At 41.2% G+C, this 21643-nt stretch overlaps 2 protein-coding genes across 2 annotated transcripts in view; both read left to right on the top strand.

The window, feature by feature from the left end:
* The first annotated feature begins 7687 nt into the window (after positions 1-7687).
* On the top strand, positions 7688-8747 carry LOC118781318 (forkhead box protein L2-like). Its single transcript, XM_036534302.1, has one exon. It carries the CDS (start codon positions 7783-7785, stop codon positions 8671-8673), a length of 891 nt encoding a protein of 296 aa, XP_036390195.1. The 5' UTR covers positions 7688-7782; the 3' UTR covers positions 8674-8747.
* A 5847-nt stretch (positions 8748-14594) lies between these two features.
* Positions 14595-21643, top strand: part of LOC118781414 (beta-catenin-interacting protein 1) — a 28844-nt gene continuing 21795 nt past the window's right edge. Inside the window, exon 1 of the mRNA XM_036534445.1 lies at positions 14595-14710. The gene's annotated coding sequence lies outside the window, so the exon portion shown is untranslated. The remainder of the gene's footprint in view (positions 14711-21643) is intronic.

Genomic DNA, 21643 nt, shown 5'->3' with positions numbered 1-21643 from the left:
TCCAACACAGCTGATTCAAATGATCAATTCGTTACGAACTCCTGAAGCTACTGAATAACAAACTGATCATTTGAATCAGCTGTGTTGGAGCAGGGAGAGATCTAAAACACGCAGGACAAGTGACCCTCCAGGAGAGGTTTGGACACCCCTGACGTACACAGTACACAGTACTTATTTAAAATTTTTTTTTTTTTAAATACTGCTGTGTCTCACCTATAGCAGTTGGTATCCTTTCCCTCACCTTGTGAGCCGGTCTCAGTAGCCCTGAATCACACTACAACGTAAATCATGAGAGTGTGCCCTCTTAAATTATGCAAGATTTTCAAATTCAGGATATGTCTGTAAATGTAAGTTTGAAAACACCATGATTGTGGCTTAGCACAACAAAATGTTTGCATTGAACAGGAGTATTTTTCCTGGACAGTGAACAGCTTCCTCAATAATTGTTCAACAAAGAAATAAAAATCATTTACAGATAAGGCTGCCATCTTGCATTTTTAGCAGCTTTGTTGCAGAAATACAGATCTTGCATAACAAGTGAAGTGCAGGAGAAGGCACAATAGCCAGTACTTATGAACTGCATAATTTTAATGATATGGAAAAAAATCCATTTCATGTATTTGGGTTTAGAACCAATCATTTGCAATGCTAGTGTAGCACTTTGGTTCTCTTGTGGGTGTATATTGTATACTCCATATTTAAATGTCATTAAATAAAGAAATGGATTGCCAGGTACTTGTCATTTACACTGTGCCAAATGTTACTTTAATGTCAGCTCTGAATGTTCTAATGGATCCCAACACATCGGACACACTGAAGTTTTAATATGTACAGACTGCTTTCTGTCAAAAAAATGTATTTATTATGGCGTCCTAAGTAAGGCTTTGTGTTGCTACGGCTGTAATTGTCCGAAGAAATTAAGAGGGGTTTTTTTGCATCTTGATGGGTGTATGTTGCACCTTCAGGTTAAAATATTAAAATGTATGTACTATATTTGCTTTGCTGACGTCCTTGTCCGAGACAAATTACAGTGCTAACAATTGTATGTTTTCCCCAGTCTCCAACCCAGTTTTAAAGGTGGATTTTGCTTAAGGGATTGAAGGGAAGGACCTTGCTCAAAGTAACAGTGGCAATACTGTGCCTGCTGTTAAGACCTGATGTTCTCTGGTTCAGAATCCTTTAGCTGAACCACTATTCTGAACTGCTACTGTTTAAAAAAATGAAGAGGTCAGCCTTGATGTTCATTTGAGTTTTCATTCAAAATATTTTTTATGTCTGAGCATGTCTCTGCTGATAAATGTTTGTTTTTTTTTCCTCAGCAGATCATTTTGTCCTCTTAAAAAAAGAATTTAAATGCAGCAGTCTTGTTTATACTTGTGAGTATGGAAATCTGTATCTTGTACTGGTGTTAAGATCTATAACAATCACAAAGTTCACTTAGAAGTGTATTAGTATACATGTAAACCTACCTCATCTGAATAGTGTCTTACTTGTTCCAATTCACTGGTGCATATCTATTGTATTAATAAAAGCAGGTTCCTTACCACTTGGTCATTAAAGATCTTTGTGTCTGAAAATCATTTTGTTAATGTCTTTTGAACTGTATATTTTCAATACAAGGCAGCCATAGGAGTTTCATTTGACAGCTTATTTAAAATCAAACCCTGTATTTCCAGCATCCAAGGAAAAAGCCACATTTTATTTTCCAGTAAAAAATGCCCTAAAATTGACTGGCTGTATTGGTTGCAATGTGATATTGTATTGCAGATTATGATTTTTTACGTGTAGACATGTTCCAAGGAATCCAAAAATATTTTCTGAAGGGTTTTTAATTCTTGAATCTAAAATAACTGTTTACATTGCAGGTGGCAGACTATGAGAATGGGCAGGTATGTACATGATAAATGCAATTATTTCACTTGCAAGTAATGGGAAATCATTTAATCTTGGACAATTGAATACTGAAAGAATAAATGTTTTTTAAAAAGCCTAATCTGAAAATGTGCAGGTTCAGGTACTATATTTTTCATTCCATTTTCACCTCATTTAAAAGTAACAGATGAGTCCTTTTGGTTGTATTTCAGTGTGAGAGTTTATATAAGATCCTCAGATCAGCTGAGTACAGACAAGCTAGTGCTATTCTAACTGTCCAGTGTAAACTAAGCACACCTCCATGCAGAAAATTATGTGTAATTACATAGTGGATGCTGGCATAATGCTTTAAATCAGTAGGAAAAGCTGCAGTTTAATGTAGCGTTTCCCAAACCTCTCCTGGAGGACCCCTTGTCCTGCATGTTTTAGATCTCTCCCTGCTCCGGCACAGCTGATTCAAATGATCCAGTTTGTTATTAAGCAGCTTCAGGAGCTCATAACGAGTCGATCATTTGAATCGGCTGTGTTGGAGCAGGGAGAGATCGAAAACACGCAGGACAAGGGGTCCTCCAGGAGAGGTTTGGGAAACACTGGTGCAATGTGATAACAGCCGAGCAAAGCAACATGCCGTTGTTTGCAACTGTGGTGCACATACTGGTGCACATGCTCTACCTGCTGCTGTAGGCAACTCCCCCGCTGTGCAAATCTGAGTTTGAAAGCGACCAAACAAAATGGAGAGTGTGTGAAATCTGTGAAATGGTGTATCCATTACTGTTCTTAATTGCAGTTATGAAATAATTCCTTGTAAAATCGTAGCTAAGTATATCACTATTGGGGCCTCTTTATTCAAATTAAATATGTACGCACGCATGTATGTAATGATTTGTTTACATTTTATAGCCATTGCCTAGAACACTAAAGTTGCTAACAGTTTTAACTCTTTCTTTTTCAAATCTGCTTTTTCATGACCAGGCATTTCTGAGCCGGGTTAGCAGATATCTACAAGTGAATACCTTGTTAATCACGGTTATATCGGTAGTCCATGCCGTCCCCAGTTAAATTCGGTTGTCAAATAGCGGTATACAGCTCTTAAGTAGTCTAAACAGACAGAAGTAAGGCTTGCATTGTTGACAAGTATATCATAGCACCCTTGGGGTGTTTTTGTCAAAACTGTGTAAGCGGAATATGCGCAAGCCTTCCGAAGAGCATCTGGGAAAAGGCCAGCGCGGTTTGTGCGACCTCAGCGCAAGAACAATTATCATCTTTCCCAACTCCGATTATGAAGCTTGTCGATTGAGCGGGAAAATGAACCATCCTCTATGGCAAACAAACGGATTAAGAACGTTGTTTGTTCAGGTGCTTTTTGAAGAACCACGCGTTTGATTTTAATGTTATTAGAGTAAGAAGAAAAAAAAAAGGAAAGTCGTTGTTTTTTAGGCTACTGTAATTAGCACCCACCCAAGTCCCGGTAAAGAACAAGTGCTGATGCGAAGAATTAGTTACTTGTAAGCTCCGTTGGTTCCCCTATCGCTTGTTCAGGGGAGACAGTCTGTCTGCTGAGACCAGGTGATCATTATCTACCGTCTCCTGCAGCCCGGGTTTCCATGCCTCTCTGAGCGTGGGTGGCGATCCCGGAGCAGCCGGTGTCGTGCGATTGGCTCGGCGTTTATCCCCCTCATTCTTAACTCGGTGGGCACGCAGTTCCCCTCGCACACCGACAGGAAATACCCAGGTTCGCTGCAGTGTTTCAAAATAAATAACAATAATAGTAATAAAAGATACCACAGCCTGGCTGGCATAGGCCTCTTTGTCAGGTACCCTAGTGGTATGGCTTATATTACTGAAACAAGGCATTCTCGTTAATCACTTATTTGTAAGATATTTGTTGACTTTAGAGAGTAATGAACAGTAAAAATTAACCCTATCATACCCTACAATTTAGTCCATGCTGAAGGGTAATAGATTTCACTGTCACAATATTTTATGTGTTGAAAGGAAGAGTTGTTTGGAGCCAGAAAGAATGATCTCTTGTTTGAGAAAATAATGCATTTGCACTATTAAAAAATAATCCTATCAATGTTGTTTTCCATCGAAATGGCTTGCTAAAAGTTCAAGAGCCCTTCGACAAGAGCTCTTGAAGATTCGATTAACATCACATGAAGCGCGCTGGACAGTACGTTACTTTCAAAACCACCCGACAGAGGTGCCCCTTTATATCTATATAGACAATTCCTTTGATATGAATTCCCATACGATGCGAATGTTGTATGAATATTGAGGCTAGCGGATTCAACATCTGTTACGGAAGGAAGTGGTTGGTGGGATTCTATTCTAAGTTGCGTACCCATATCGTGACGCTTCTTCTTTAGAAATATGTTGACGCACTGCACAATTACGAGCGCGTTGGTGCCACCCAGTCAGACTTCCGTTATCACATCTTAAGTAATGAGACAGGTGGAGCCAAGAGGAAATAACAGTTTTTGATCGTAACAGAAGAACACAACGTTATATCCGTATTAGACAGTAAGAGACAGCGAAAAGCTGCAATACACGTGACGCAAACGTGAAGACCTTCATTTGGCCTTTTAAGACTGAACCTAGCTTTGTTTGTAGATGTAAGTAAAAAATCAATCGTTTATTACTCATCCTGCCAATACACTTTTCGTTTTTGTATTTATTTATGTATATAACCGTAGGTACAGAGCGGTTTTTAAAGTGTGTCGTATGTAAACTCATGGTGCCAGGTTAAACTGTTGGGAGGAAAGCACATAACTGCAACTACATATTTGTCCTGTTCAACATATTTAGATATAGATTTGGACCTGCTTACGGACACTTGATCCCTGATTGTGTCTGCGTGCGTGCGTGTGTGTTTGTGTGTGTGAACCCAGCTGAGGTGATGCATCATAACTGTGAGTGGGGTTTTCCTTGTTGCAAAAAATGGGCAGGTCATTGCTTGCACGGCTTTAATCATTCCAAACAGCTTGATTCTCTCTGTCAGATGGATTGCGAATGTGCTGTGCAATTGTGCACGAAATCGAGGTATACTGTGGTTTCTGTGACTGCTTCTCGATTCTTCTTCTCTGCTGTCCTTGGTCCAAAAAAAAAAAAAAAAACATTTTGGCTGGAGATGCTGACATGCACACGGAAGCCACTAATTTTAAAATAAATGTAACATTAAAAAGTCATTTTAAAATCATATAAATAATGTGCCCGATTTATTTGTTAATCTTCCATATCCTTCAAACTAAGCCCCAGTCCCTATATTACCAATAAATCCATTTGGAGACCTTAATAATTAGGCCCTACATGCACAACTACTGTGATAACTACTTTGTCATAACTAGTTTAAATGGTTCAAATAACCACACAACCAACGTTGAGGAATTAATATACAACATTAACCTCCAACAACCTACCATGTCGAAAGTTTCATCTTAATATTCCCTGATCTTGAGAGCATATTCACTTAAATATTCACAAAAATAAAATGTTTGCTACCAAATGATCATTTTGTTAAGCAACCTTTTCAAAATTAAATTATGCTATAAGAAGAATAAATATTGCCACATATTAATGGAGAAGCTTAAAGAAAATTATCATGTTATCAAATGTTTTTTTTTTCATTGTACCCTGAATATATAATTTGAGTTGAAACATGACAATATTAATATAACATACCGTGAAGATTTATGAGCAAAAACAGGAGGAGATAGGGTGGTGAATGCTCTCCTTCACTTAGGGCCCCTTCAAACGCATGAATATTCTGAGACTTTGTGATTATTTTCATAAATAAAAAATCTTGCCAATGTAAGTCAGGATCACCCAACAGCAGCATGTTTTTTTAATGAATTCTTTCTCCAATTTATCATTATAGCATCTCAGTGTAGTTGAAATTAAACATGTTTTGTTACATCAGACGTTACAGTGGATCATTTTGATTATTACAAGGAGATGAGTGATCTTGAAATTAGTAAGGTTTCTGTTGTGTTGTTGTTATATCTGGAATTATTTCATGTAAAGGGAATAAAGCTGAAGGTATCAAAGATGCAATCGAGCGAAAGGGACCCGCTGCTAATTGATGATCCCTATCTAAACTGGAATACTTTCCTGGACACAGGTTACTCAGTGTTGATTGTTTTTTTTTTTTTTTGAAAACTCCCTCTTGTCTGTTTTCCCCTAGGATGAAAACAGAAGTTAAAATGCTGCATGGCTACCACTTTTTGAGAAAATCAATATTAAATGTCTAGTTGTTCATAAATGTGTCTGGGATTTTCTAATTAGTGAATTAAGATATTTTAAATAACATGGTACAAAATACATACCCATAATGGTACATTCAAAGGGAAATATGTCTCCCTTCCTCCCTTCTTGTAATGATAAGAGAGCTATCAGGGCAGCAGTGTAAGGAGCAGGACTTGTAACCGAATGGTTGCCGGTTCAATTCTCCGCTGGGGAACTGCTGTTGTGCACTTGGGCAAGGTACCAGAATTGCCTTGGTAAATATTAAGCTGTATAAATGGGTGCCATGTTAAAAAAAATATATAACCTATGTAGGTTGCTCTGGAAAAGAGCATATGCTAAATGCAAATAATGTCATGTAATATTAATTAGTAATGCCTAATATCTATCAGTTTTTGAAAATTAACGTATTAATACAGTACATAGATCACGACTTTATTTGCCTTTTTATAGACTGCATACTTGTTAAGAAAATTAGGAAATATGTGAAGGAATACTGTTTACAGTAATGTAGAAAAGGAATTTTAAATAGCTTGATAATTTTTACAAGACATTTGGTTTTGAATAGCTATTAATTATGCCTACATGATATGCATGATCAATGATTTGCAAGCAAGCAGGGTTTATCTTGAAGTGAGTGATTACACAGTATGTCTCAGTAGTCTACAAATTAATGGTAGTCTGCGGAAGTTAAGCTCTTGAAATACCTATACCGTTTCTTCATTTAAGTGGTCCATTTCAAAGGCCCCAGTTTTAGCTTTTAACGGTGCATTCTTCATACATGTCAGCTGGTTATACACACATTTTAAGTCAGATCGTCGAGTTATTTTACTATTTCTATTCAGCAGAACTTGGTAGTTCCATCAATTATATGGCAAAAGATGGAAAGCGAGAACATATTAAACAATACTACTGCATTTCAATATATTACGCGTGACTCACACAAATACAATTGGTTATTTAAAACATAAACAAAAATTAATAAACAGATAAAAAAAAAAACTTTTAGTCAAACGGTGCAGGTGAAAATGAATGATGTGCGCACCGTAGCTGAGAATACTATCTTCCTTAAAGGGATCATTGCGCAACAATAATTCTGGAAAAAGTTTTATTTAACGTTTTTACGTTTTGGCATTTAGCAGATGCCCTTACATTGAGTGATTTATAAAGTGTGGTACATACGAAACTTTTCCTTTGTTAAAATTTTCTTTTGAATGCAAGCGCATAAATAGTAAAAAAAAAAAAAAAAAAAGTACGTTACTACACTTCGATTCTATAAATGTATTACGCCTTCGTTTGCAAACATTGGGATTTCGAGTCTTATATTGTAATTAACCGAAATGTATCCCGTCAAAACCTGTCTCCGACCTCCGCTTGAACTGTAAACATAGATGTTAAATCCTTTGATCCGAGAAAGGTTAAAATGTGAGAAGGGTCCGAAGAAACGATACGCTTCCACACCAGAGGCATTGCATCCGACGGGGGAGGGGTTAACGCGCGCCGATGCTGGTAACTACCTGAACAAAATCTAGTAGTATACCTGGAACGCACGGAAGTGGCGCTCCTGATATGGACAAGTTTGCCTCTTGAATGCTGCATTGGTAGGAAGGACGGCACAGGACAAAAATTCCAGGACAGCGTTTCGCGCTCAGAAAGCAGACGAAGCACATGGAGACCCTGGACCCGGTCTTGGCCCTGAGAGGCAACAGTCCGGGTATAACCGATGACAGAGGGGAGGAGGGGACGGAGACGGAAAAAGTGGACCCGTCTCAAAAACCGCCGTATTCCTATGTAGCTCTGATCGCCATGGCCATCAGGGACAGTCTCGAGAAGAAGTTGACCCTCAGCGGAATTTATCAGTACATCATCACAAAGTTTCCCTACTATGAGAAAAACAAAAAAGGCTGGCAGAACAGCATCCGGCACAATCTGAGCCTGAACGAATGCTTCGTCAAAGTTCCCAGGGAAGGCGGCGGAGAAAGGAAAGGAAATTTCTGGACCCTGGACCCTGCATTTGAAGACATGTTCGACAAAGGAAATTACCGGCGTCGCAGACGGGTTAAAAGACATTACCGAACTCCGTCGGTTCCTTACTTGCCGGGGAAGTCTTGCTTGAATTATCCCGACGCCTACATGCACCAAAACCCGAAGTACTTACAAGCGCAGCCTTACTTGAATTACCCCGATGGCTACATGCACCAAAATCCCAAGTACTTACCGGCGCACTTTGTGAACAGTTCCTGGCCCCTCTCTCAGCCCGGAGCCCTGCAATCCAGCGCGTCCGTCAACTACCAGCAGCCGCAGACGGCAAGTGGAAACGCTAGCCCCGTAGCCGTCAGTGGATTTGCCAGTTCTCCTGTGAACTGTTATCAAAACCATCTCCATCCGGGCTACAGCGGATACCACCGACACTCGAATGTTTTGGTGCCCCACAACGGCGGCCCTTATACTGGAATAACCCAAGGATTTAGTGCCGGAGGGAGTCAGGCGCCCCCAAGCAGTTATCATCAATTGTCTTATAGCATACAACAAGAAATGTCATTGCATTACTATGACTAGCAACACAACTGCAGTGTATGCACTTGCAATCCTTGTGAAAAACATCGATGCACCGGAGTGCCTTTGATTTTGTGCAGCGCGATTTAATTTTAAAATCAAATGTGATTAGTTTTTTTAATCAAATTTGTGGTTTGCTTTTCAATCCTTTGCTGAACATTGAGCATATGCAAGTGCATGCATACATGTAACGTCATGTTTGTTTTATTATTGTTTACAAGCATGCAACAAGTGATATCATCATCCGTAATCATAAGTATGTTTGCATGAGAGAGCGCTGACCATTACAGTGTGAATATAAACGTTGTTGTAAAATGTAATTCCACGTGCACTAAGTTGTGCTCGAAACTGTGCAGCAATGTTCAATGCTCTTTGTGAATGATCTATGTCATGTTTCCATTCCATCGCATATTAATTTTCAATCTATCGAAACCTGACTATACAGCCGTGTTTCTGATTTTTTTTAGTTTGGTTTGATCTGTCTGATTATTTATTTATTTTACATACATTTAGCAATGTTTAAATCAAATGTTTAAAAGTTGATAACTACAATTGTAAGAAAATAGCACTGGCATTGACAAGTTATTTGTCATATCTGTTGTTTTCAGTGTAGTTTTTGAAGTTCAATGACTTCGAAATGATCTGTGATTTTTTTTTTTTCCCTCAATAGATTTTGACGAAATATTGAAGTTGAGTGAGTGGTGTTTTTGATGTTTTGCTTGTCTGTAGCCCGACTTGCAGATGCAAGCCTGTGTCCAGGGCGAACTGCAGTTCCACTGTACAGGTTACAATTTCAATGCACTTACTTGTTTGTTTAAATGTGTTGATGAAGTTGCATTTATTTTTAAATTTTGTAATAAAATTCGTTCATGACTTTTAAATTTTGTTGTTATTCACAGACGGTGTAAAGGTGGTTTCTGATCGCTTTTGATCCAGTTTTTCAGTGGATCACCTTCACCAAAACGTACGACCAGTTGCAAGGACATCTTTAACTCCTGTGGGTTTTTTCTATCGCTCTTTCAAATAAGCCAGGAAAATAAAATCTTTACATTTAAGACAACTGCATAATAATAACAACGATCAACTATTCACTTAATCTTTTAACACGTATTTTTTATATTCAGGGTTAGTTTAATAACAGGTCTAATCTGATAAGGTTCATAAAGTTAATTATCGCAAAGGTTATCAAAACTATGGTCTTTATAGGTTTATAATGAAACAATTTAAATTGCACGGCATCTGAATGAAGACAGAGGTCTTTGCAGACATCTTCGTTCGACAGGTGTGCTGTATGTTTTATTGATCTGAGAAATATTGTCTCGCTCATACATGTCTGTTGTTATGGTGCACAAAATGACGTCAGAATAAATCATTTGCTCAAACGCTGTCAAAGTATATTTCAAAATTTATTCTATATTGATCATAATATTTGATCACACTATTTAAGTTTTTACACTATTTAATCTGTCAAACCTTTACGTTCAAGAAACGGCTGTACTACATCGCAGTCACACATGACAATGGCCTTATCTAAGAACAAAAAAAATTTATTTTAAATAATTATTTATTTCAGTGTGCATTGTTTTAATCGATTATTGAGTGTAGTATTAGAGTGTACTCTATTGTATTATTTTCAATATTTTGCTCTTTGATTAATGAGCTCCAATTTGCGAGCCCGTGGGCTTGTTCTCTAAAGTTGATTTGCAGTCATGCGCCACCTGGTGTACAATTCCTCAACAACCTTATTCACGTAATTGTAAGTTCCCTTTTAATACAGCGGAATCTCCCCTCTGTATTGAATTGATGTAATTTCGTCTATTTGTGTCTGAAATATCAGTATAACCTAATAATTGACACGATTAGACGACAAGAAGCCCCTGTGAGCGCGATGTATGAGATATGTTATTATATTTTCTGGCTTTGGATGAAAGACCCCAAAGCTATCTTTATGTCATGCCTCTCAAATTGTTTATATAACTCTCTCCTCCTGTAAATTTCCGTCACTAGCATTTTATTCATTATCATTAGGTATTGCTATTGATTTTATGTTATTATTTTCTGCCTCACACCTGAATAATGTCAACATTAAATGTGCAATTCAAATGTACTTCATATGGAAACAAAATTGTTCATTTTTTGGAAATATTTGTCCCCAGCTGGCATTTAGGAACTTTTTAAATGTATTTGTGTATATGCAGTACTTCAATAAATCTAATCTGAACAATGTTTAGATTACATTTTCTCCACACCTTAACTTCTTAATACTTTGCCCTGTGCTTCAGATAACAATAGTTTTGTGAGGCTGTTTAGCAAACCATTTCATAATGGGTCTGATAACAAAGGGTCTATTGAATTAAAGTATATGTGTTTATGTTTCAAGAAAATACAATACATGACGAAATGCATATTTTTTGCCTCTGCTTGTCTTTGTGCATGATGAGGTACCATATCAAACTAATAATATCATATGATATTATGTGACATTTCAGCAGAACATGTACTTTGGCTCTGCCACTGCTGTAATCATGGATGTTTGTACACCTGATGCTCTGATGAACATACATTTGTGTGTCTGTGTGACTCCCCCTGTTTGTAGGCCTAACACTGCCCAAAGTGTGCATAGACACCGGGACTCGCTTGTGTGTACACAGCATGCATGTATGGATGTTACCGCTAACTCTGTCCTCTTCCTTCACGGGCTCCTCCTGTGCAAATTCAGAAACCTGCTGTCCCTGTCGGCAGTTTGACAATGCGGGGCTCTGACCGCAGGGGCGATGTTGTCCAATGGGAGACAGCCTGTCTGGTAAACAGGATTTCTGGCATGCGCGCTGCATTTCCAATGCACTGACGCAGGATGGTTCTGTACAGTGGCCGTGAGGGGGACATAGTTATGCTTCACCTTACATGTCATGTGACCATGTTTTTCAGAGCTTTTCAAACTCCAGCTACTCATGAAATTCCTTGAATATTAAAGCTTTGCAGGAAATGGCGCCGGGCGTTTGAAGTTAATAGTAAAATTTTATTCAGTAAGCAACAGATTGGTTGGAGCAGGTTGACCTGATCAGATTTTTTTTTTTTTTTTTGCCAGTTCTGGAGCTTTTAAGGCAAGGGGTTACAGTATAGTTTCCAGTTTGATTCCCAGGTGCACCACTGCTGTTGTAACCTTGGGCAAGGTACTTAACCTGAACTCCATCAGCAAATGTCCAGCTGCCGCGTGTACTGTCTAATTAATTCTGGGTATGAGTGTAGCTCATTTAATGTATATAGTGTGCACACCTCAACTGCCCATGACAGTACATCTAAAAAGTAATAATTCAGTCCTTATCCCAAGTTTCAGCCAAATCTGTTCATTATTCCTTCAGTTATTTTGCTCGCAGACAGAAAGACATACAGGCAATGGCATAGGCATGAGTGTAGAAATTTGTTATTAACTACTGGTAATGTATTTATGTACATGCTGTATTATTAGGTTTCTCATGTATTCTCATGCATTTTTAAATTCATTTCACAGACCATCAAAGACAGGCAACTTGTATGTGTGTGTGTAACTGTTTACAATTGTGGTAAATCGGAGACCACAATCACAATAGTATTATGATAAGGGAAGCCAGCCAGGTCAAACTTTATTTCTGTTATTGATCTGTGAATGGTTTTATTAAGTTTATTTTATTAAGTTTATTACACAAAACCAGTGTGCAAATTTTGGGAGGGTTCCATCTAAGATGGGTAACGCTGTGAGCAAATCTTTATTCTTCATAAAGCATGCAATTGATTAACTCAAAAATCCTTGTTTTTTTATGGAAACAGGTAATTCACGTAAAGAATTATGATTGTTTCATTTCCCAATGACGTTTTACAAATGAAGATTTGTGTCTAACATCTGCCAAAGATGATCCAGTTTCTAGTCCACTACTCTCTCCAAATCCCAAGATGCTATGTGCAGTATATGGCATTCACCACAAGATGACACTACAATACCTTTTTAAAAAATTTATAGCCCCTTCAATAATTTAAATCACGCAGTGCAGTTCAACTGCTTATATATGAGAACACATTTATTTCCTGGTTGTAGTCAAATGCCCACATACACAAAAAAAAAACTATATAACAAACAATGAAGTCAAATGTTTTGACTAACCAGATGCACTGGACCTCTTAATCTTGAACTAAATCATTAAGAAATGTCATTTCCAAATAAATTCTTTCAGGAATCTGTTTCTCTGCCTATTGAAACCCCCCCGTCTCACACAAAAGTTCAGTTTCTGCCTATGTCACACGCATGGTTCTGCTCTGTTCACGCGAGTAGTTCCCCTTTGGCTAAGTCCTTTTCCATGCTGTTCAGTACACTTTCAACCAACATCAGCGATACAGCTGAAACGTCACACAAGACTCAGTCTGTAAAATGAAAGTCCGGTATTCACCAGACAGATTTTAACGGATTTCCTCACCTCTCCTTCTAATTCCCAACCTGCTGTGGAACTGCATAAAGTGTTATGGTTTTGCGGGTGAGTTTCTGGCCGTACAGTGTAAGACGGGACGCGTTTGGCTCGGAGCAGAGGTCCCCACTGTGTGCTGGAGAGGGCGATGGTGCCGGGTGAGCCAGCAGAGCTGCAGGAGTCTCTGCAGTCCCGTGGCCCGCGCAGGCTTCGTAATGCTTCAGTCCCGCCCTCCCTGCTATGCACGGCAGGATCACAGCCCCGACAGCACAATATGGAGGGAGCGGTTCAGACCGCGAGCTCCGGCACGGTGCAGCAGCAGCCCGTCTGAGCCAGGGCCCCATTAGCATCCGCACCGCTGGAGTCTGCAGGCCAGAGGCTGACAGCCTGCTGTTTGTTAGCGTTAGTGCCCGCAGTTGGAAAAGGAGGTCAGGGACAATGGCAGCGGGCACGCAGGGACAGCGCCCCCTCGGGCGTCGGTTAGGCCGTGTCCCTCAGCCTTGAGATTAATATGCTGCTGTCGTCCACTACTACCAGGAAGAGATGCAGAGTGACGCAGGAGTGCCTGTGTCAGTGTGTGTGTGTGTGTGCACGTGTGTTTGAGTGCCTGTGTCAGTGTGTGTGTGTGTGTGTGTGTGACTGGGTGTGTTTGTGGTTGTGTGTGTGTGTGTGTGTGTGTGTGTGTGTGTGTGTGTACATGGGTGTGCACATGTATTTGTGTGTGGCCTACCTCATGTCCATATAGTAATGTTTTTCAGAAATTTAAAGCAATTGGTTGAGGCCAATTCAAGAAAATTCACAAACTTATCTATATTTTTTAAAGTGGAAAGTATCAGTATGCTTTATGTAGCACTTTTCCCATTTTCAGTCACCTCACATTCTTCAAGTTCGAATGAGTTCAGTGAGAATTCTGCAGTGTTCTTTTTTATATTGATATAGATGAACAGTGTGGAGAAGACATAGGGTATCTACAACAACAATATACACCAGGGCAACTTGGCTACTGCTGATGAGCTGATTATCATTCTCTTAAATGCACTGTAAAGATGAGGTTAACAGGAGTAGCATATGAATTCTGTGTAAAAGAATGATACATATTTTATGTAGTAAATACTTTGCTAAACAAAGAATTGTGGTGCTGACAACATCTAGCCATAAAAATAAACAAAATCAAGGTAATCTGTGAAAAGAGATTTTTAAAAATCAAATATTTAAACACTCCGGTTCTCAAATTTACCAACATGGCCATTTCAAAACCTGGATTATTCGTATGTAATCATTTTAATACAGTAAAATCATACTCTGCTAAGGGCAGTTTTGTTATACTTTTCATTCTTTTACAATTTACGTAATTACGACTGTATTACGTCCAGTAAATTGTATCCTCCGTTTTATTTTATCTTACACCTCCCCCTAGTGGCTAATGGAGCGAACGGCCTGGCAGGAACTGATTCCACACCGGGAGCTCAGTGTGAGTCATTATTCAGCTCCAACACGCAGCCATACCGACTGTCGGGATGTGACCCCGGAACAGGACGCCTCCTTAGAAACAACACTCCATTCAAATAAAACACAGGCGAAAAAACGGATCTGGACCAGGAGAGGTACGCAATCTACCAATCATTTCGCTCACTCTCCTTTGCACTTTAGTGCATGCAAAATATGCGCATTATGGAAATCGGGCATTTATTCCGCCGTATGCTGGCATTTAAACGCAGAGTGTTTTCAGTGAAGAGCTGCTGTACCTGGAGAGGGATTGTACTCGTAGCTAGCTGGCTAGCTAGCGGGGGAACTTCATTCAAGGCTTTTGTCTCGACCATACTTCTGTAGCAGGGGGAAGCCCAAATGCCATTTTCTTTGGCGTACAGGAGAAATTGGGGAAGTTTTCACACATAAAGTAGTCTGATCAGGATTTCCATTTGTCGGGATATTTCCGCTATTGCCCGTATTCGGCTGGTTTTGAATAAAGAGGTTGCATGCATTCACGCATTCGGCGTTCAGTATGTTGCCGGCCGCTCATGTCGCGAAGCAGGAAATTGGCGTTGGCTGTTCGCAAGTAACATTTCTAATAAGAGCTAGCGAGACTGCAGCCGTTTTGTGGGTTTGCCTGCATTTCCCTCAAAGCTAGCTACGCTGTCGACGGTACACGTCGTACCACAGTCAGTACAGTAATACTGACTGTGCAAAGAAGCGCTCCACAACTTATTTCCCTGTCCAAATTTCCCCGCTTTGTGTCGGTGTTAACCCTTTGCGGTTTTATGACATTGTGCATGTAATGAAATAGAGTGGAATGCGTTTTCTCGTCTCTGCTACACGGCTGGCAGCGTGGTTAACAAGCAGACCGTTTCGTTCATGGCTTATGCAGCGTTCCTATTGATCTTGTCGAACGACCTTTCATTGGCGTTGCAATCTCAAAGAAATCACCACTAGCGCAGACCACGAATGTGCCTGTTCAGCGGGTGGAAATTACGAGGTAATGCCATGTTAAATGTTAAAATGTTGCTTGTCAGTACCCCCGTACAGTGTTTCAGGGCAGTGAGTTCAAACAAATCTGATCTACTCTGTGATCAATTTGTACTCCAGCTCTAGCAGCTAGATTTTTTTTTCTATTTTTGTCCCTCCACACCCAAACACTCATTGTGCTCATGAGGGAGCAGATACCCCTCTCTGTCAGCAAGCTGACACTGTGTCGGATTCCTCTGCCCTGCTCTGAACCTGGCGGCCTGCCCTGCCTGCCTGTGTGTGCAAAGCAAAAAAAAAAAACCAGAGAAGTGTGATGGGGGTTCCGGGTTTGGCCTGGCCAGTACCCTGTGAACTTGGATGGGGCCAAACTTGAGGTCCCACCTCCTCCTCCGGCGCATGCATGCATTCCGTTTGGTGGCGGTTGGTGGGGGGCTTGAAGCAGATTAAGACCTGGTCCACTCCCCGGCGTGCCCCGAGCAGGTGCAGCCCCCTACAGAGGCCGCGCCTCCCCAACCCCCCAGCTCTCCAGCCCCCCGGGGAAGATCCTCAGCTGTCTCTGAGCAGGGAGGGATGGGGTGCCTCTCACCCCCCACCCCCCACCGCCCCCCTCGCCTGTGTTTGTCATGACACCAGATCACGCCCACGCCGTGGCATCCAGGCACGAGTACGATGCCCCGGTTTCTTGATACAGGGCCTTGTATAGAAATAGTTTTCTTTTTTTGTTTGGCGTTCTGCTGGTATGCTTGTCTTTTTTGTCATGGCTGCGTTTATGCTAAATTCCAGGCTAGTGCGTTGGTTGGCTCTTCCAGCCTTTTTCAGCCTTATTCCACAGGGACTGGCTCACAGCAGAGGCGGCGGCGGCAGCAGCAGCATGTGCGTTTCAATTCAACAGACACACTGTAGAGCACTCGACCCCCTCCACACGCACACACACACACACACAAACACTTTTCATTTCATAGCATCAGTAATGAGCTTTTACTGTCTGGGTTTCAACAAAAATATAGTTGTATCCAGTATGATATAATATTTATGAGGGGCTCTGATGCAGGTTGTTAAGTGTGAGCTTCATGGTGCTCGAGATTGAGATTAATTCAGATGAATGTAGAAGGCATCCTCCCTAGAAGACTTTGCCTGTTTTTCTATATTTATATAAAATATATCATAGTCTTTATTTTCACTGAAACCCACCATCAGACTGTACTGAGGCATGCGGTACGGTCCTGAGGATGTGGTTTGGGAGAGCTCTGTGAACTCGAGGCCTCACGTGGTGTTAACAAGGCATGACCTACTTATCAATCACATTTTCTCAATCCGCTACATCACCATTGTGTCCAGATACTGCTGCCATTGTTTTCACACTGTAAAATGTGAGCAGAGTGCAACACAAAGGCAGCTTGTGCACATTACCGCAGCGAACGACCGAGGGGCTTGTTCCAGCCAGAGCCCTGTAGCCACTTCAACAAAAACGTCCGCGGTGAAAACGTAGTTTTATTACAGCGGTTTTTCCAGGCCCGCCTGCCAGTTTGTTATGTCTTCACAAAAATGCCTTTTGCTGCCAACGACATTTGCGCGGAAGGTAGCGCGCGAGTGCGAAAGTTATTTCTGACCCATGATTTTCTGCTGGAGAATCTGACTGGCCATGGGAGGTGGAGCTGGGTCTGTTGGTGCGGCAGGAGAGAGTCTTGTCTCTGTAAGGGTGTTTTGCGTGGGTGTGTGAAACACAGCCCTGATTTTTGTTGACCATTTGGGACTGTGCAGTCCCCGTGCTTTAGCGACAGCAATAATGACTTTCCCAGTTATCTCATCCCCTAGTACCCTGCAGCACCAACATCTTCAATTAAGCTGAACGCCGACCGCCGAGGCACAGGTTGTCTGATTGGTCAATGTGTGGCGTTGGGTGGCATTTGACTCTGGGATGCAGGAGAGCTGAACCGGTGCCCTGTGGCCTCCGTAACCCGGACACATGCGAGGGCCTATCGCATTGCAGGCTGTAATCCACTGCAGCAGGCAGTTATTGCATTCCGCCATCCGGAGCCGAGTGTAAGGGGAGTAGGCAGGGCCCAAGCACTTTCACAGAGTCATTGAGTTGATGTACACTGATGCTCGCTCACACACACGCACACACACTCTCTCACACACACACACACACACACACACAAATGCAGGTGCACTCACGCAGCCAGGAAGCCAGGATGAGTTCATGGTTAAGTGTAGTCATTCCGTCTGTGAGTTTTCTAGTTTTCTGAGTATTTAGAATTTTTTTTTCACTTGTGTATTTATTTTTATATATTTCTTTTATTGTTGAACTGTAGAAGAGTAATGTGCCATCTGTTTCTTTGGTACAGATACTTCCTTGTTTCACACTGGGGAGTCTGTTTGTGAGGCTAAAATGATGCGGTGTGCTGAGTTAGCATAGATAGAATTGGTCTACATTGTATTTATGCATTGTGTGCTACATTTACATTTACATTTATTCATTTGGCAGACGCTTTTATCCAAAGCGACTTACATAGGTGATAGTTGTTTTACAATGTTATCCATTTATACAGCTGGATATTTACTGAGGCAACTGTGGGTTAAGTACCTTGCCCAAGGGTACAGCAGCAGTGTCCCAGCGGGGATTGAACCGGCAACCTTTCGGTTACGAGTCCTGCTCCTTAACCACTATGCTCTATGGGGCTGGCACTACAGCTCATATTGTCATCTTGTCAAAAAAATCTACAATGCACACTGTGGATGCATACATCAGCAGTCAAAAAGAGAAACACGGGCATTTAAAAATTATGTATCCATGTTATATATCCAGATATCCACGTTGCCTAAATCTGTGCCGCTAACTTAGAGCAGTGGGCTGTGTCTTTTATAAACCCTGCACTGATCCTAAATTAAAAGCACTGGATGGGGCTGGGTAGCCTGAATCCCTTGCCTTTAAGCTGCGTAAGCCCAGATTTAACAGGCAAGCTGAGTCCCCTTCGGGGGGGGGGGGGGGGGGGGGGGTTTCAGACCGTTTCTGGAGCACCGTATTCTGGCCCGCCGAAGGAAACGATGTCAGCGAGACTGTAACAGCGGCTCAGCAGGGATTACGAGAGGAGTTGGGGAAAGTAATTGATTGCTTGTGTGGCTTTAACCCCTCTCGCTTGAACTGGTTAATGGGCTTTGTTCGATATTTGCAGGGACCCGCTCTCTGCGACATGCTGCTAGTGTTTCTCAACAGAGTTATCTGGTTTTATTCCGTATATGTAATTTTGTTGTTATTGTTGCGTCATTTTTTTTTCCTGAGAGTTATTGACTGAGTTAGCGGAAAACAAATCTCTGTACACATCCGCACAGCCAGTGTTTGAGGCCCTTTAGATCGAGTCTTACACCGGGAAGCTGGCACTGTATCAGAGAGCAAAGTGCTCATCTGACAGTGTGTCAGGTATAAATAATGTGTTTGCTTTAACTGAAAGGACAAGATAGCAGTGGCATAATTACATGTATAGTGTCCCTATCGTGTCAGGAGGTAGGGTGTAAACGTACCCAATTTTCATCAGCTCTGCCATGCCAAGTGAAAATGTTTGCCAAAATAGTATCCCAGGTTTGCTCAAGGCAAGAGTGCAGAAATTATCCAGAGGTGTGGTGTTCAAAAAATTGTCCTCAACAGAAAACACGTGTGCTGCAGAGTTTGCAGTGATTGATTAGCTTCATATGCTCCACATCTCTACCTACATCTCTACCTCATGGGATTATCATGCTGTTCACAGCTCAGCATGTGTCAGAATCTGAATCAGAATCAGCATTAATCTGATTGCTTAATGTACTGTTAGAAATGGGACCCTGAGGTCACTCTCTGTAGGTCTGAACATTTAATAAACCTACAGTACCAGTTAAAAGTTTGGACATACCTGACTAAGATAATGGGAAACATGCCATTCCACAAAAAAATCATTTAAAAAAATTTTTGGCTGCTTTGAAGAATCTAAAATATAAGAGTTTTTATTTGGGCTAACACTTCTGTGTTCATTACATAATTTCATTTGTGTTATTCATAGTTTTGATGTCTTTACTGTTATTCTAAAATGTGGAGACTAGTAAAAATAAAGAAAACCCTTCTATGAGTAGGTGTGTCCAAACCTTTGACTGGTGCTGTATATTTCTGTCACTGATCACCCTGTCATAGCCAGCTGTATTTACTGTACTTCCTTCTGCAGTTTGTAGTGAATGGACTGAACCTGTGAGAAATGCTTGCATCACCATAGAGGCTTTTTTTTTTATACAAGTGATGCACCTTGCCCTTATTTTTTAAGTTCAGCTCCTCCTTTAGCGTTTGATGAAAACCCAGCTCCGGCCTCAGAAATGCCCAGTGGGATCGCAGGCTAAAAAGAATGCCAAATCGAGCTGGAGACCCGCAAGTCCCTTCCTGCAACAGAGGCGCTGGATCACTGCTGTGAAGGGTTCAGTGGATCAAGTGGAACCAGTGAAGGAGAGAGAGAGAACATGCAGAGATTCCATTACGTCACAACAGGGAGCGCAGCTCTGAGGGTATTGGCCTGCTGCTCTGATACTGGGGAACATGCACAGCCTGGATCAATTACTCTAGCACAAGGAGAGGGGGTTCAGACCCACTAGTGCTGAGAGATTCTGAGGGCTTCCAGGCTGTAGTTTCCCCTCTCTCTTCATGTCATGAATAAAAAATCACAACTAGTCAGGTGGAAGAGTTGAACTGGGGGTATTTTATTGGCAAGAATGATTGAGCTCTTTAACAGCTGACATGAGTAAAGTCAGTCATCCTAAAAGAGCTGTTCTAAATAGTAAATTGCCCTTTTAAAAGTTCAATAACCTCAAATGGGAAAGTAGCAAATTTACTTACCCCTGAAAATTCCGGAAAATTTTGATAGAAAGTTCTCAAAAGTTTCCCCCCACGAGGAAGGCCTAATTATAACCTCGACCGACTGTCTAATTATAATGTGTATACAAACCCTTCACTGGTGGTGCCTTTTAAGAATAACTATTTTCACATGTCAGAATTTTCATTCCAGGCATTTCACTGGAACTTTTCTGGTTCGTTATTAGATTGATTTTATTTGCCACTCACGTTTAGGTTTGTTGGTAAGGGTTGGAACATGGTTTGGGTTGGGAACAGTCAGTGGGTTACATTTTAACCTCGACTCTAGTTGTCGTCCATTAAGGACATAGTTTTTCATGTCCCAGCCAAGTACCCAAATTACCAAGATGCAGTAATCAGGCTCTAGCAGTCATTTTAAGCATTTTCCAGTCTGTCAGATTACGAATGTCAGAATTGGGGTGAGCACTGTGGTGCGAGACGGGCTACTTTGTATTACCAGGAGGGTGCTATGAATTTGTGGTGGATGGCATGAGTTTTTAAACCACTATGAGATCTTTGGATCACAGGCTCTGTAGGGTGCAAGCTATCATTGGCTTTTGATGTACCCAAGAACAAAAATGGCATTGATTTTATTACACCCCACCCCCCCCCACCCCACCCTCCCCCTATCTGTCAAAGAGCTAAGGCAGAGCCGGGATGGGACTTTTGTTTTGGAACGGGAGAAAGTGAAGGCAGCAGGCGACTGAAGTGTGTGAGCGTCTATTAATAGACAGGGGTTTCTGCATTCTGCATCTCCCTTGGAGGGTTAGGCAATACCGACAACACCACACCAGCTGCACGCTGAAGGTCATGAGTCACTCAATTAGGGGGGAAAAAAAGCTGGGCTTGTGTTGGCCCACTCTCTTTGGGGTGGTCTGGTGCTCAGGTCTGCTCTGGAGAGGCACAAATCTTTTGAGTATGGGGTTTTCCCTAGATATTTGGCCTCTCATAATATTCCACTCCCCCTATGTAGATGATTATTGTGGATTTCTCCGTGGAGAACTGTAGGGTTGATTTGGAGTCATTGCTGATATGCAAAGCGAAACAAAGTTTCCCCTTGAAAGTTAGTCTACATTTGATTGATTCATGTACAGTTCTGCAAAGCACTCTCAGATTTTGACTCTCCCATTACTGAATATTTGTTTGCAATGGGAAAACTGTCAGGGAAGATAGAATAGTGCAGGGGAAAAAATGTCTAAGGTACAGT

Source organism: Megalops cyprinoides, chromosome 7 (genome assembly GCF_013368585.1).
Source record: "Megalops cyprinoides isolate fMegCyp1 chromosome 7, fMegCyp1.pri, whole genome shotgun sequence".
Taxonomy (NCBI): domain Eukaryota; kingdom Metazoa; phylum Chordata; class Actinopteri; order Elopiformes; family Megalopidae; genus Megalops; species Megalops cyprinoides.
The sequence above is the reverse complement of the archived record's forward strand: the minus strand, read 5'-3'. Positions and strand labels throughout refer to the sequence as shown.